The sequence below is a fragment of the Aaosphaeria arxii genome, assembly GCF_010015735.1.
Source record: "Aaosphaeria arxii CBS 175.79 unplaced genomic scaffold BU24scaffold_1, whole genome shotgun sequence".
In the NCBI taxonomy this organism is placed as follows: domain Eukaryota; kingdom Fungi; phylum Ascomycota; class Dothideomycetes; order Pleosporales; genus Aaosphaeria; species Aaosphaeria arxii.
Window position 1 is genome coordinate 5,522,328 of NW_022983474.1, and position 13,705 is coordinate 5,536,032.

Here is a 13,705-nt window from a genome sequence, read left to right on the forward strand (position 1 = left end):
CCTTTTTAAAGCAGTCTGCCCGCTTCGTGCAATACACTCACCTATTTCGAAGAGGAATTCGCGGAAAGTCGGGCCGAGCGGAACGACCTGACTCAACCGTACATGCTCCATGTTTCTCAAGCTCACGATGCAACTTTCATCACTGTCAAACCGGCGATCTTTGACAATTATGAATTGATCTAATGATTATTAACGTCTCTGTCGTTTGCGGCTCTGTAATGAGTGCAAGCCACACCTCGCATTGGGTAATTGGAGGTCGCTATACTAAATTGGTCTGTGGCGGAAAATTCTTATCGCATTGGCGTTCCGTTACGCGGCCGAGCATTCCGAACAGTCACTCGTCTGATGGCGCAATTGATTAAAGGAGAGTCATGGCGGTCAAAACAAAACATGTTGGGCTCAGCTCGAGGTATCTCATGACCGCCAGAAAAAAAGTTCAATCCCCAAGAATACCTTTCAAATACGATCTTATACCGCCAAAGGGCACTGGAAAGGGATAATAAAACATTGCACGGACGGGTCCATCCTCAATTGATCCCCAACGCACACTACAAGAGATTGCCCAAGATGTTCGCGACCGACTCTCCCTCATCCGCATCCTCAGCAACAGAAAAGACCAAAGGCTGGAGCCTCCGACCTACGGACCTACGCAAAGACATTGACAAGCAATGGGCAGATATACCCGTCTGCCTCTGCAGTTTCGCCTCAGGACTATGTGACAGCATTGCCTTCAACTCGAGCGCCGTCTTCGTCTCCATGCAAACCGGAAACACCATCTTCCTCGCCATCGGCGCCGCCTACCTCCCCTCCCACCAGAAATTCATGTGGCTTCGCGCAATCTGCTCTATCGGCTGCTTCCTCGCCGGCGTCTTTTGCTTCAGCAAGCTCCGGCACATTCGCCCCATCGCGAAAGGCACTCTCGCACTCAACTTCCTCACACAGGCCATTCTCGTCTTCATCGCCGCCGCGCTCGCACAATCCGGCGTGACGCCCGAAATGGCCGATCTCCCCCTTGCAGAACACAACGTCGAGAACCAGATCGTCAACCTCAAGATCCTGATTCCTATCGGCTTCCTCGCGTTTTCCTTCGGCGGCCAGATCGTCTCGAGTCGCCAGTTGGGGTTCAATGAGGTGCCGACCAACGTGTTAACCAGCGTGTACTGCGACCTTTTGAGTGACCCGAATCTGTTCGCGCCGTGGTCTAGTAACCTGAAGAGGAATCGAAGGGCTTTCGCGGTCGTGTTGACGTTCTTGGGAGGTCTTTCTGGTAGTTGGCTTGGGTGGAGTAGTGCAGGATTGTGCACGGGGCTTTGGATTGCGGGTGCGCTCAAGGTGGCGATTGCTATTACTTGGCTATTTTGGAAGGTCGAGGAGCCAAAGTTGGAGGAGAAGAAGTAGACATTTCGTGTGATTAGAGAGATTCGAATATCTGTAGATCGTGAAGCTAGAGTTGCGTTAATATCTTGTAATAGTAATCAATAATTCTAGATATTTTAGACATTTAGAGAATGCGAACTAAGTAATCTCTATATCAAGAATAGAACGGCAAGTTGTCATTTTACCTTTCCAAATCAATTCTTCTTTTTCAAATGATCGAGCATTGGACTACAGTTTATTAGACAGCGTTCATTAGCTCATCTGAAATTGCTAACGGTCGAAGATGCCGCTCTGTAACTTGTTATTAGTTGTCAGTAAATTAACAAACAATCTCAGACAGCTTAGCCACATTGGAGTTACATTCGCTACCTAGGACAGGAATCGCATTGTTACAGGAAACATAGCCGAACAATAGGATTGGTCGTCCTTAATTGTGGCCTCAGAAGGACTTTAAAACATCAGATATCCAAACGCCGATACAAATGCTTCGAGATTACCAAATGCCCAAGGAACACCATCCAAAAAAGGTACATAAAAATAACAAATCATAGAAGACCAGCTTCAGTTCCAACCAATGATACCCTCCGCGACAGCTCTCGGTCCTCGAAGCGAGCTAGTCATAACTGACACTTTCCGACCAACAATACCATTCTCGCCCACTCCTAGATCTAGCTTCTGAGCGAGACGAGTGACTGACCCGGTCTCCCCATCTAGATCAAACATTAAGAACGGTGGAGGCGATACTGCGCCCGTCGCAATCGGCGAAGGAGACGGAGACATGTCGCCAGTATGACTACAGACTTGATCAGTAAACGTTTCTTGTGCATTTGTTGAAGATCTGGCGACTGACTGTATCACAACCCAGTATCCTCCATCGTGCCTCCTTGTTACAAGGTCATTGCCTTTAAGCTCGATTTGTGTTCCGACGTCTAGCCCTTCGGTGTTTGCGTAGGAGAAGAGGAGGCGCCATTCGTCTGATGTGTTATTGTCCGATTTGGTTGGGCGAAGAACAGCGATGGAGCCGCCTTGGCTTGTTCGGGTGGAAGATCCGTTACACATGACTGATTTGATTTGAATTGGTACTGCTGTGAAGTATTGGGGTATATAATGGACTTTGAAGCTGAGAATAGTGAATGGCTGTGATGATATAATAGTGGGAATTCGGAGAACTTGGGGCAAGGCAGTATTTGATCAAGTGATTTGAACTATAGCAAGCGTTCGGACACTTGATATGATTATCTGTCTACCAGATTTCATGTTGAGCCTGTTTGCGCCTTTTGAGCAAGTTTGAGAGAGTACCCGAACGGCGCGCTTGAATGCCAAGACTGGGGTGACCGGACACTGTGGTACTCGCCATGGTTACTCCACGTCACAACTTAAGACACGCAGCGGAATCGATCGGAACATCAGTTTCATATTCTGAGAGCTATTTAGTGTCTTTGAAGAAAATCAATTTTGTTCAGATGGATGCTTTCAAGATCTTGAATGCATCTGCGCGCGACCCGAGGAATCGCTCCTCCGCCGTCTTCCAGTTGATGACGTTCCAGATGTTCTCAACATAAGCAGCTTTGCCGTTCAGATACTAGACTTGGTCAGCTTGTCTGTCCTCTTGTAGCGGATCTTTCAACTGACCTGGAGGTAGTAGGCATGCTCCCACATGTCGACACCAAAAATGGGCGTCTCACCCTTCCCAACGATGGGATCCTGATCCTTCGTCGTTACAATGGCAAGTCGTTCCTCCTTTCCAGTCTCGACCTTGATGAGCCATCCCCATCCGCTTCCTTGAATGCCCAACAAAGCAGCTTTGAAGGCGTCACGGAATTTGTCCTCGTCGCCCCATGTTGCCTTGATTTGCTTCAGGAGCTGCGGGGCAGCGGACGACTTTGCATCTGACGAACTGGCCGGTGCGAGGTTCTGCCAGAACAGAGAGTGGTTGATGTGTCCTCCGGCGTTGAACTTGATGCCCTGCTGTAGGCTTACCTGAACGGTGATGTCTGAAGTGTGGACAGCCTCGGCCTGAGACTTGAGTGCTGCATTCAGATTCGTGATGTATGTTTGATGGTGTTTGCTGTGATGAAGCTCCATGATCTGGGCGGAGATGTGGGGTTCCAATGCCTCGTTTCGGGTGAGCACATGTTCATGTACGGGTCGCTATAGACATGAAAGAAGCTTACATCGTATGCATATGGAAGCTTAGGAAGCGTATATGATGGTGCAGACATGGTACCGAATTCGAAAGGCTGTTGTGCTTGCTCGGATGCTATGGTGGGAGAGAGATTGAAGAGGAATGAGGAGAGAATGATCGAAACGGTTGACGAAAACCTCATCTTGACAAGCAGTTACAATTGGCCTAGTATGATGCGTGGATTCTGGGCGTTGGGAAGCCAACAAGGTGCCCGGTGAGCAAATAAACAGATCCGGCAAGTTGAATTACCTCAATTGAGCGCGAGTCCCCTGGTGCAGGTTAGTATCATGTATACTTGTCCAATTGAACACAATGCGGTCTTACGAAAAGTAGAAAGCGAACGACAACCTACCGTACACTCGATCATAAGATAATCTGCGATTTAAACCTACAAATAAATTGTTGGGCAAAGTGGAAATGTGTCAAGTCTTGTCCGATGGTACGAGCTGGAGCCTGTACAATGAATTGGTAATCGAGTTGTGTCGCGATCATGAGTTGCGTGGCTGATGACTACTATGATGAAATGGCGCTAATCTCAAATAGGAAGATTGTGGTAGATGGGTTTGTCAGGTTGCTATTGAATATTCCGTGTTCAGCCTATGAGCACTTCACAATAAGATTATAGGTGGTTGACGGTATAGTTTTCATTGCTCAATTCATGGTGTTCCTGAATTCGATCAACATATCTAGTATTACAAAGGCATTCCTCTATACACATTTTATACAACACAGGCACAACAAACATTGCATTTACCAAGTTTGATGTTAAACATCGTCTCCTCAGTTCTACCTTGCCGATCTAGCTGTCTGCCTCCTGACGGGTCTAACCTTGGGCTCATTGACCAGTTTGGCCAAGGTATTCGCCGGCTTCGCGCTGCCCTTACCCACTTGCTCCTTGAGGGACTGTCGTTGAATAGTCTGGGCTATTTCTTCCCAAACACCTGGTACCCCAGTCTTCATCGTGTACTGGCGACCCTCTTTCACGTAGAACTTCCATCTTGGCTCATTGATGATCTCCATAAACTTACTGTACCACGGCATTCCTTTCCACCTCTTGATGCTCGCTTCAGTCTTTACGCGCTCAAGGTTGGCGAATCGGAACATCTGAGAAGGAAGAGCGCGTAGCTCGTGCAAAAGAACCGTGGAGGTTCGTTGGAAAGGAAATGCACGCAACGTGGTGAACTCGAGACGAGCGTTCGGTTGAATTGTACTCGCAAAGCGCTGAAGATTGGGCCTTGAGATTTGGGCGTAGGCTGGGATGTCGATGGCAATGCGTTTGACAAACGGTGATGTAAGGTAGGACATCATTGCCATTGGAACAACACCCAGAATGCCGACTATGAGATGTTAGAAAACTTATCTATGTTTGGAAACGAAAACAAGGTGGTAAGACAGATGGTTGAGGAATCTTACCTCCGATAGCTTGCATCAGGCGAACATTTGGGTCAGGCTGATTCTCATTCCTGTAAAGAACGGGAGCAATAAAGACGCCCACCACGCCGAATTGAAAGAGGGCTGTCGCTTTCCAGAAGGACACAAATGATGTGCGTATGTCGCCAGCATCATATATGACGAGCCGAGAAGGATATTCTGATATCGTATCAGTACAATTATCCCATGTCTTCGTATGAGATCTCTTACTTTTGCTTCCAGCTCGATCGGCTACCTCAGCGGCATTCTGAGCGTCCTTTTTGGATAATCCAAAAGCTCGTCTTATCGCGGTCGTTGAAAATTTACTTTGACAGCTTCTGCACACATACTGGGCAAATCGTGTCTGCCTTGCTGCCTGTTGCGACGTTCCACGCAATGTCGATCTATAGAACGCCCGAGCGAAAAAGTGCAATTGGGAATTCATATTTTAACGTTGGAGCGTGAGCAATTGGAAGCTCTCCTTGAGAAGACTTCACAGTCGGCAAAACCTGCCTCGTCGATTGCTTGGCACTCGATATATCTTGAAGCTGGGATCATGGTAGTGAACGACTAGGTACGAATAAATATCATTATGATAGTACAATGAGACTCGCCGAACTACGGATTACACCTCTACCAACAATAAACCCAGACCCTATGACTGGATTCATGTTTGAACTGTTAAGATATCCCAGTCCTGTACTATAGAAACCATGTCAACGCGCGTTCACGTGCAGGGCTAAACTCGGAAAGGCGGGGATATCAAAGCACCTTGCTTAATACTGTAATAATGGCCACGACGACAACATCGATCATACCCAGCCAGCGATCATTCTCCCTGCTTAGCATGCGTACTTTTCGTCGATAACGCCGCGCTCGTATTCCATCCTTCCACTGCCTTGTTCATGTGATCGTTGGGCAAGATGTTGCTATTCGGGGGTCTGTCACTGGTCTCACTCTTCTCCGCCGCGTGCTCCGCCTACACCCCCCTCAGCGATGAGACGCTCCAAAAGCTACCGAGCTCTGGTACGGATTTCGATATAAAGACCGGTGCCATTCTAGCGCCCATATTGCGCACGCGAGTGTCTGGAACGCCCGGGAATGCTGCCGTTCTACAACACTTCGTTGACTTCTTCAAGAAGGAACTCCCGGAATGGAGGCTTGAGTTTCACAATTCTACGTCTACGACCCCTTTAAGCAATGGCCTTGAAGTGCCGTTCCGGAACCTTATCGCGACCAGAGATCCGCCGGGTACGAGACCAGGGGATGTTGGGAGATTGGCGATGGTGGCACATTACGACAGCAAGATATCGCCGGAGGGATTCATTGGCGCAATAGACAGTGCAGCACCATGCGCAATGCTGTTGCATGCAGCGAGGTCAATCGATAAAGCGTTGACGAAGAAGTGGGAGGCTACGGCTGATTCGCTCGAACTAGACGAACAACAGGGTGTTCAGATCCTCCTACTTGATGGGGAGGAGGCATTCTTAAGCTGGACAGATGAGGACAGCTTGTATGGTGCAAGGTATGTATACGAATCTTGGAGCCTAGCATTCAAAGTGTGCTAACAAATTCCCAACATATAGAGCCCTAGCAGCCGATTGGGAGTTCACTTATCACCCAGCAATGTCAACGTTCCGTACACCCCTTGATTCCATAGATTTGTTTGTTCTCCTCGATCTCCTGGGTTCCGCTTCACCCGCGATCCCTTCGTATTTCAAAACAACACATTGGGCATACAAGCACATGGCAGAGGTCGAAAAGCGACTACGTGGGCTGGGCATGTTCAAATCGTCACCTAACCACCCCGCAAACGTAGCCAAGCGGGAGAACAAGAAGCCACGCGCAGAACCACAATTTCTACCCGAGTCGGACAAACCGGCTGATCGATTCTATGGCGGAGGAATTGGCGACGATCACGTTCCCTTTATGGCACGTGGCGTGGAAATCTTACATATCATCCCGTCACCATTTCCAAAGGTCTGGCATGAGATAGAGGATGATGGTGAACACTTGGACATGAACACAGTTGAAGATTGGGCAAGGTTGGTGACGGCATTCATGGCAGAGTGGATGGATTTAGAAGGTCACTTTGACTTCCCTCGGACCGAGCAGAAACAGAAGAGAGAGATAAATTTTGAGGAGAAAACAGAATTGTAAGTAGCTTCTACACAGGTGTGCATTATGCCATTGACTTTTACGTAGTGCGATACCCTAGAGATTTCAGACTAATGAATACTATTGTCGTCCCTTTGACCTGCGTTGCTCATCGTAATGACCCATTGTCGATCGGACGTTAACAGTGCCCGTCCACTTCTTTGTGTTGTCTGTTTCTTTGACTGGATACTTCAGTATCTTGTTTAGTATCTCGGCCTTTGCGTCGCTTTCATAAGTATCGCAAAACAAAGGCCATTGTATCTCAATTTAAACAGGGACAGAACTACATTCATGCCTATGGACGCCCCTAGGGTTTCTGTTACATCAGACCCCCTCGCTCTAGCAACACGATAGAGTTGGTTGATCTTTCTATCACTTACCCGATTTCCATCATCTTCATCAAAATCAACTAGACCTGAGCTAGGAATGGCGAGAACCGAACGCCAGCTAGCCGCGGCAAGGGCCCGGCATCGTCGTGGTGGTACCCATCGACTCAAGGAAGAGCACCGTACAGGCACAAAATGGGACTACGAAAGTTGGGCTACGCTGAAGCAAGCTAGCATAAAAGCTCAATTGTACCTCAAAGACATGCCGAAGCATGCGATGATCAAAGTCCTGGCCGAGAAGGACCGACGCCAAAGAGTCAACGGAGCCCGAGAGCCTAGATTGAGAGCCCAGACAAATGAACTTACGAAGAAGAAGCAAGAAGAGGATTGGAAGCACAAGCAGGAAGCAGCTCGGAAAAGAGCGGAGATTACTGATACGGAAGATAAACAAGTAGAGTACAACACACTGCTCAAGGGTCTTCTGTCCGAATCATCAGATTCGTCATTTTCGGAATCTGAATCTTCTGATACTTCACCTATTTCACCAATACATCCCGAACCAACGCTTCGTTTATTTGAATGGCGTTTCCCCGATCTACCACGCTTAGACCCTCCACACTCTTACCAATTGCGCGGGAAGCGGAAACTTATTTACACAGGGAAGCTCTTACCTAAGAAAGTACCCTATATACCTTTAAAACTCACCACAAGTCTTTCAAGGGAGGTGCTGCAGCTTCCTGGACGGATTGTTGCTGGACCTGGAGTACCGGCAATAGGCGCTGTTCCTATGATATCACGGCACACTGCTAATTGCGCGCGAAACGGAATCATGGTAGGTCCGTTAAACAATGCTACAATCGAACGTGGTTCCGACTGGGCAGCACGCACCATGGTCCAGTGGTGGAACGGCCGAATGTACTTCAATCTCCCGCCGCGATCATCAGAACCAACCCTCGCCGAAGTATATGGAAAATGGCGAGGCCACGAAGGGAAAGCGCGTAGGAAGATGCTCCTGGCCCACAGAGTCAAGAAAACCACATTACTATCAAAGGTGGAACAAAGGAAGCATGAGCGGGATGTGGTGAAGAGAATGAAGTTGCTGGAAGTATATGCGAGCTCTGAATTCCGTCCTGCAATGTGCTTTTTGCCTGCCTACTTAGACTATCCCCGTTCGACAGCTAAGGGCGTGAGAGTATTTGAGTTGGCTAATTTGTTTTACATTCGCCTTCCTGGCCTTGCATTGCCACAATATTGTTTCTGGGTGAGGGAGGGCGATTGGTTGGATCCTACGATGCCGAACCCAGAATTTTTAAAGCAGATAGAGAATCCAGTAGTGTAAGGAATACATCACTATGTTGGGTATTCAATGATACAAACACACTCATAAAAGACTCATGTGAAGGCAATTTCATTGAAGCATGTTAACATGCGGTAAAGACAGGCTGGGTTACTGTAAAACAAAAAGTCCTAGTACACTAAAACATGTCGAGGGATTTGGCAGTGTCATATGCCTTTGCAGTATCGTATGCCTTAGAGGTGTCATATGCCTTTGCGGTATCGTATGCCTTTGCGGTGTCATATGCCTTTGCGGTGTCATATGCCTTTGCGGTGTCATATGCCTTTGCGGTGTCATATGCCTTTGCGGTGTCATAGGCCTTCGTGGTGTCATAGGCCTTCGTGGTGTCGTATGCCTTTGCAGTGTCATAGGCCTTCGTGGTGTCATACGCCTTCGTGGTGTCATACGCCTTCGTGGTGTCGTATGCCTTTGCAGTGTCATAAGCCTTCGCCGTATCATACGCCTTTGCAGTGTCGAAGCCAGGTTCATTGATAGTGTTGGCTTGAGCTGCAACTATTGGATTAGCTGTTATGTATAGTGTAGCAATTACAGAGTCAAGACTTACGGTCACTGGCAAAGTGCTGCTTCCAAGGCTGGCAGCGCTGATCGTTGGCCTCGATGCTCAGTATGTCCAAGACATAGTTGTTGTCAATGAAGGAAGACATGTTTATGCGTCGATGACTTGGAATCACTGCGAATCAGTAGGTAATAAAGTTATAGTGGAAGAGAGACAGTGAACTAAGTGAAGGCGGATTGCAAGATTAAATATGCCTTGCTCTGGCCTTTGCAGTTCTTCGAATCCTTCTGCGAGATAGTCCGCTGTGTACAAAGAGCCACAAGGGCCCGAGTATTGTGAACCTGTATTCCTCAGACGATAACGGGGCTTATCTCATCTGCAGTGCACTCTTGAGATGCATAAATTTGCGTTACACTATAGGGCCAATGTCCACGTAAGACTCCATTCTTTTAGTATCCTGTGCTATATACACTCGCCCCGCAAGTGGGTTGTACTACATGTCTTGGTGTCCTGCACTGAGCTGTGCATCAATTATCGTAACGATCGGTCGATCCGAAATTCTTCCAGCTTACTATGGTAGAGTTCTATATAAAAGACCATGATTCGATGGAAGAATGAAATCTGAACACGGCCGAAAGTAGTCAATACAACGACGCATTGCTACACGACACCTTTGTATATTTTCAATGGCTACCGAAGGAACCATTCAGTTTGCGCTATGGAGGGATTCTTATGATCATGAGAAACCTTTTATGCTGTTCATGGATATACCATCTGCATCCTCTGACCAGCGGTCCTCCAATGTAGACTTCTCTTCTGCTCGGGTTGATGTACACGACATTCGAGACACGAAGAACAGTTTCACTCTTGACGATCATGGCTTCAAAGTAGCACACCTGGAAGACGCTGCCAAATTTGAAGACCATAGTGTCTTTCATTCCGAATATCTACCAGCAATCGAACAGCTACTCCGACAAGAAGTGGAAGAGGCCGACCGAATCTTGTTTTTTGATTGGAGGGTAAGGAGCGAACCTTTGCATCATTTACGCATATTTTCAGATGAATCATGCCTAGTCCATAATCGGATAAAGAAGCTAACGTTGGACCAGCGCCGCAATGCGGCGGCCCAAGATAGGAATAATACGAATAATTTGGACGATCGCAATCAGTTTCTTCACCCAGCTACTACAGCGCACGTTGGTATGTGATTCCACATTACAATGGCAAAACTCATCAAATGGAAGCCCCTGATGTGTTCTCCTGCAGATCAAGCACCAATCGCAGCAATACAACGCATCAAAGAACAGTTGGGGACCGATGCTGATCAATACTTGCGAGGGAGAGTTCGGATCATCAAGTAAGTAGTTATTCAACTAGAAGCTGCTATCTCTTGGTCTATGATAGAATTCCAGCCCGCATGTAGCTTATATCTCGGTAGTGTTTGGCGGCCCGTCCTACATCCTGTGCAGGATTGGCCACTTGCAATCTGCGACGGCACTACGGTCTCTAAAAGCGATTTCCTAGACGTGGACCAGGTTCGAAAGGATTACGTTGGATCTTCAATGTTCATGATGAAAAATGACAGCATGCGCTGGCACTATCTGAGCAATCAGCGACCAGATGAAGTTCTTCTTTTCAAGCAATTTGACTCGCTCGATAATGCCAAAGCACGATGTAAGCGTCTTCTGTCAACCATGACCCTCATTGCTCGACTAACTCAAGTTATAGTCTGTCCTCATTCGTCCTTCCAGCTTCATGGAGTTCCCGCGGACGCGCCGCCTCGAGTAAGCGTCGAAGTAAGAGCACTGGTATTGACCAAGCCACTGTAGTAGATAATGTCCTTATTTTGAGACAATATAAATCCTGTGTTTACTTTGCCTTCAACATGTGAAAAATGAAATGAAATTGAATGTTGGTGCCTAGCAAACACAAGTAGTGAATATCTGTCAGCTAAGGAATCGCCAAACATGTTGGTCGAATAAATGCAGCGCATATCGATTCATACCCCATGGGGCCTTGTGGTGCTTCGATTACTGCGGAGAACAGTCCCGCTGGGAACGAAGGCCCCGAGTAATCGTTACAGAATCCGCATGATGCGGGGAAGTGCGGGTTCGGAAACCACGCAATTAGGAAATAAGTTATCAACAGTCTAAGGGTGAGCAAGGCACATGCCTCGACCGCGCAATTATGGACAGGACTGTCTTGTCGTCTAAGACAAAAGGGGAAAACATAAGAAGGCAAAATTACAAGGAGGCCGGAATACGAAAGGGCCAGAGTACAAGAAGGCAAGAAGGCTAGAGGGCCAGAGTACAAGAAGGCAAGAGGGCCAGAGTACAAGAAGGCAAGAGGGCCAGAGTACAAGAGGGCCAGAGTACAAGAAGGCAAAGAGGCAAACAACTTATTGTCAACGTGGCACGCTAATCAAGATGCATGGCGGTCAATCTCGATCGCCGCTTCAAATACGCACAGATAGGCGAGTACTCAACTCTAATCATGATGTAGAGGATTTGGTGCCCATGGCGTAATTGAACAATATACTGATTGGTGATATCGTAAGGCAATGTCCGAGTAGCACTGGGACGTCCATCATCAAATGTATCTTCCACTTGTGCGACTACACTTGTAAGCTTCAAACCACAAGTTGGTTGTTCAAGTATCTGGGTTCATTGCAGCTATAATTGACTGTCTGGGTCGCGCCTCACAGCTTTTCTTCAACTCGTCACATCGGCGACCGTAGAGGAAATATAGGAGTGCTGGATTACGCCTTGTGCATGGCTATCAGGGAACCATGCTTATAGTGATGAGAATTAGTTGTCGCCTCTGCAAGGATTCAACTGATTCTTGAATATTTGTATTTACTGCCACGTAGAGCGTGAATGAGTCGTCGCGATCCCGTTCATTCCTCATCTAACCTGTGCTAACGGTCTGACCTACTGGACATCCGGAAGAGCTTTGACTGCTAACTCTGTATTACTCAGAACCTTCACTTTCAGCTCTTTGCCTTTTTTCTGTACTGATAACGCCTGAAAGTGAACGGGGTTTTTAGATCTGCTTGCTTCGCAACAGCTTCGAGACCGTGGGATTAGTCGCCTTGTTCGCAGATTGATCACTATAACCGTATGTTCAGACTCCGTGTAACTTCCTGACTGTAGCCATTTGAATGATTGGCAATTTACTTTTGAACGAGTTCCAAAGGTGGGTTGCATATGGATATATGAGTGGAATATTGGTAACGACCACGGCAATGAACAATTTGCGAATTGGCCATAGTCCCGCGAGATGGGCCCCTTTCTTCTCTGGCTGTTTATTTAATTTGTGCCGAGGGGCATATCTCATGAAAGGGAGATAGGAGAATCAACGGGTGACGGTTGACTGTTGTCAATACAACTATATATATCAAAAAGCCGAAGATGGTAGTTATGACCGCTCCAACGAATAATGAAATCAAGCCAATCTATTTACTCCATCGTAGCTGGATTGACCAGGTTATGTGCATTCATGAATCAGATTGATCAAATGATACTAGCTTGTCTGGCAAATACCAGAATCGGGATGCAAATAAAATATATATCAGTCAGGATGTTGAATATCAACTTTTTGTACATATTGCTCTTTGAATTTCCTGAATGGTATTCAATTAGTAGTGAAGAATAGGTCAGCATCAAATTCACGTCTTTTTATAACCTACGACTAAGATTCGTGTTGATCTGTCGGTGCTTGTGTATTGGAGAACAAACGAACAGAATTACGCACACCATTGTGATGTAGGTAAGAGATAAAGCAAATTTACCTATGCGAATGCGCAATCTCATGTTCTGGATATAGATGTTCTAGTTAAATTCATTGAATCAATACTTTTTTATAGAGAGTGATCATAAAAGATTAGGCTTACGTCAAACGCGAGTAGAATATCAGAATGCAAGCTTTTCAAGTCCAGAGTAGCGAAGTATAAATTATTCAGGCTGCAATAAATGCCCTGGACCCATTGACTCGAATTTTCCATTCGATTGACGTACGACCGAGGTTTGAACGTTGTTCATCCGTCACGCTTGCGACATTGAATCCTCTGTAGTGTCCTATAAAGTATTTAGAGATTGCTTGTGAGGCATAGAGACACCGAATCATGGCTTATCAGTACTAACCTTTCAAGCTGCTCATACCATTCACTGGGATGTCGTACCCCGGCAAAGACCATTAAGTCGCCGTCGCTTTGTAGTTTCCTGATGCCACCAACATGGCGGCAACGTGCAAATACACGCAATAAGATGATGAGCCAGGCCACTCTAAGCTCTGTGAAAACCTCAATAAGAGGATCTTCGGCCATCACAGTAAATAAAAGTAGTCTGAATAGTATGTCGAAATAGATGATCGATTTGGGTCTCTAGAATTCATCACGA

General features: G+C 46.9%; 8 protein-coding genes across 8 annotated transcripts; 4 read left to right on the plus strand and 4 right to left on the minus strand.

Annotated features, from left to right (window-relative positions):
• Positions 1-365: 365 nt before the first annotated feature.
• BU24DRAFT_43662 (uncharacterized protein) lies at positions 366-1,614 on the plus strand. The gene has a single exon (XM_033530164.1). The coding sequence runs from the start codon at positions 568-570 to the stop codon at positions 1,396-1,398; it is 831 nt and encodes a 276-aa protein (XP_033390708.1). The 5' UTR covers positions 366-567; the 3' UTR covers positions 1,399-1,614.
• Positions 1,615-1,938: 324 nt separating this feature from the next.
• On the minus strand, positions 1,939-2,436 carry BU24DRAFT_337125 (uncharacterized protein; the record flags this gene model as incomplete). Its single annotated transcript, XM_033523079.1, has 2 exons — positions 1,939-2,170; positions 2,228-2,436. The coding sequence occupies 2 exons, from the start codon at positions 2,434-2,436 to the stop codon at positions 1,939-1,941; spliced, it is 441 nt and encodes a 146-aa protein (XP_033390709.1).
• A 400-nt stretch (positions 2,437-2,836) lies between these two features.
• On the minus strand, positions 2,837-3,599 carry BU24DRAFT_339681 (manganese and iron superoxide dismutase; the record flags this gene model as incomplete). Its single annotated transcript, XM_033523195.1, has 3 exons — positions 2,837-2,959; positions 3,010-3,492; positions 3,552-3,599. 3 exons carry the CDS (start codon positions 3,597-3,599, stop codon positions 2,837-2,839), a joined length of 654 nt encoding a protein of 217 aa, XP_033390710.1.
• Positions 3,600-4,212: 613 nt separating this feature from the next.
• On the minus strand, positions 4,213-5,429 carry BU24DRAFT_418018 (uncharacterized protein). The gene is made up of 3 exons (XM_033526868.1): positions 5,204-5,429; positions 4,976-5,152; positions 4,213-4,899 (listed from the first exon to the last, which is right to left on the minus strand). The coding sequence occupies exons 1-3, from the start codon at positions 5,415-5,417 to the stop codon at positions 4,349-4,351; spliced, it is 942 nt and encodes a 313-aa protein (XP_033390711.1). The 5' UTR covers positions 5,418-5,429; the 3' UTR covers positions 4,213-4,348.
• A 466-nt stretch (positions 5,430-5,895) lies between these two features.
• BU24DRAFT_458230 (uncharacterized protein) lies at positions 5,896-7,190 on the plus strand (the record flags this gene model as incomplete). The annotated part of the gene is made up of 3 exons (XM_033531611.1): positions 5,896-6,497; positions 6,559-7,128; positions 7,178-7,190. The coding sequence occupies 3 exons, from the start codon at positions 5,896-5,898 to the stop codon at positions 7,188-7,190; spliced, it is 1,185 nt and encodes a 394-aa protein (XP_033390712.1).
• Positions 7,091-8,794, plus strand: BU24DRAFT_471537 (uncharacterized protein; the record flags this gene model as incomplete). The annotated part of the gene is made up of 1 exon (XM_033532695.1): positions 7,091-8,794. The coding sequence occupies exon 1, from the start codon at positions 7,556-7,558 to the stop codon at positions 8,792-8,794; it is 1,239 nt and encodes a 412-aa protein (XP_033390713.1). The 5' UTR covers positions 7,091-7,555.
• A 136-nt stretch (positions 8,795-8,930) lies between these two features.
• BU24DRAFT_458232 (uncharacterized protein) lies at positions 8,931-9,456 on the minus strand (the record flags this gene model as incomplete). The annotated part of the gene is made up of 2 exons (XM_033531612.1): positions 8,931-9,304; positions 9,357-9,456. 2 exons carry the CDS (start codon positions 9,454-9,456, stop codon positions 8,931-8,933), a joined length of 474 nt encoding a protein of 157 aa, XP_033390714.1.
• Positions 9,457-9,994: 538 nt separating this feature from the next.
• Positions 9,995-11,137, plus strand: BU24DRAFT_471539 (uncharacterized protein; the record flags this gene model as incomplete). Its single annotated transcript, XM_033532696.1, has 5 exons — positions 9,995-10,327; positions 10,418-10,508; positions 10,575-10,665; positions 10,747-10,982; positions 11,037-11,137. The coding sequence occupies 5 exons, from the start codon at positions 9,995-9,997 to the stop codon at positions 11,135-11,137; spliced, it is 852 nt and encodes a 283-aa protein (XP_033390715.1).
• Between the last annotated feature and the right edge of the window lie 2,568 nt (positions 11,138-13,705).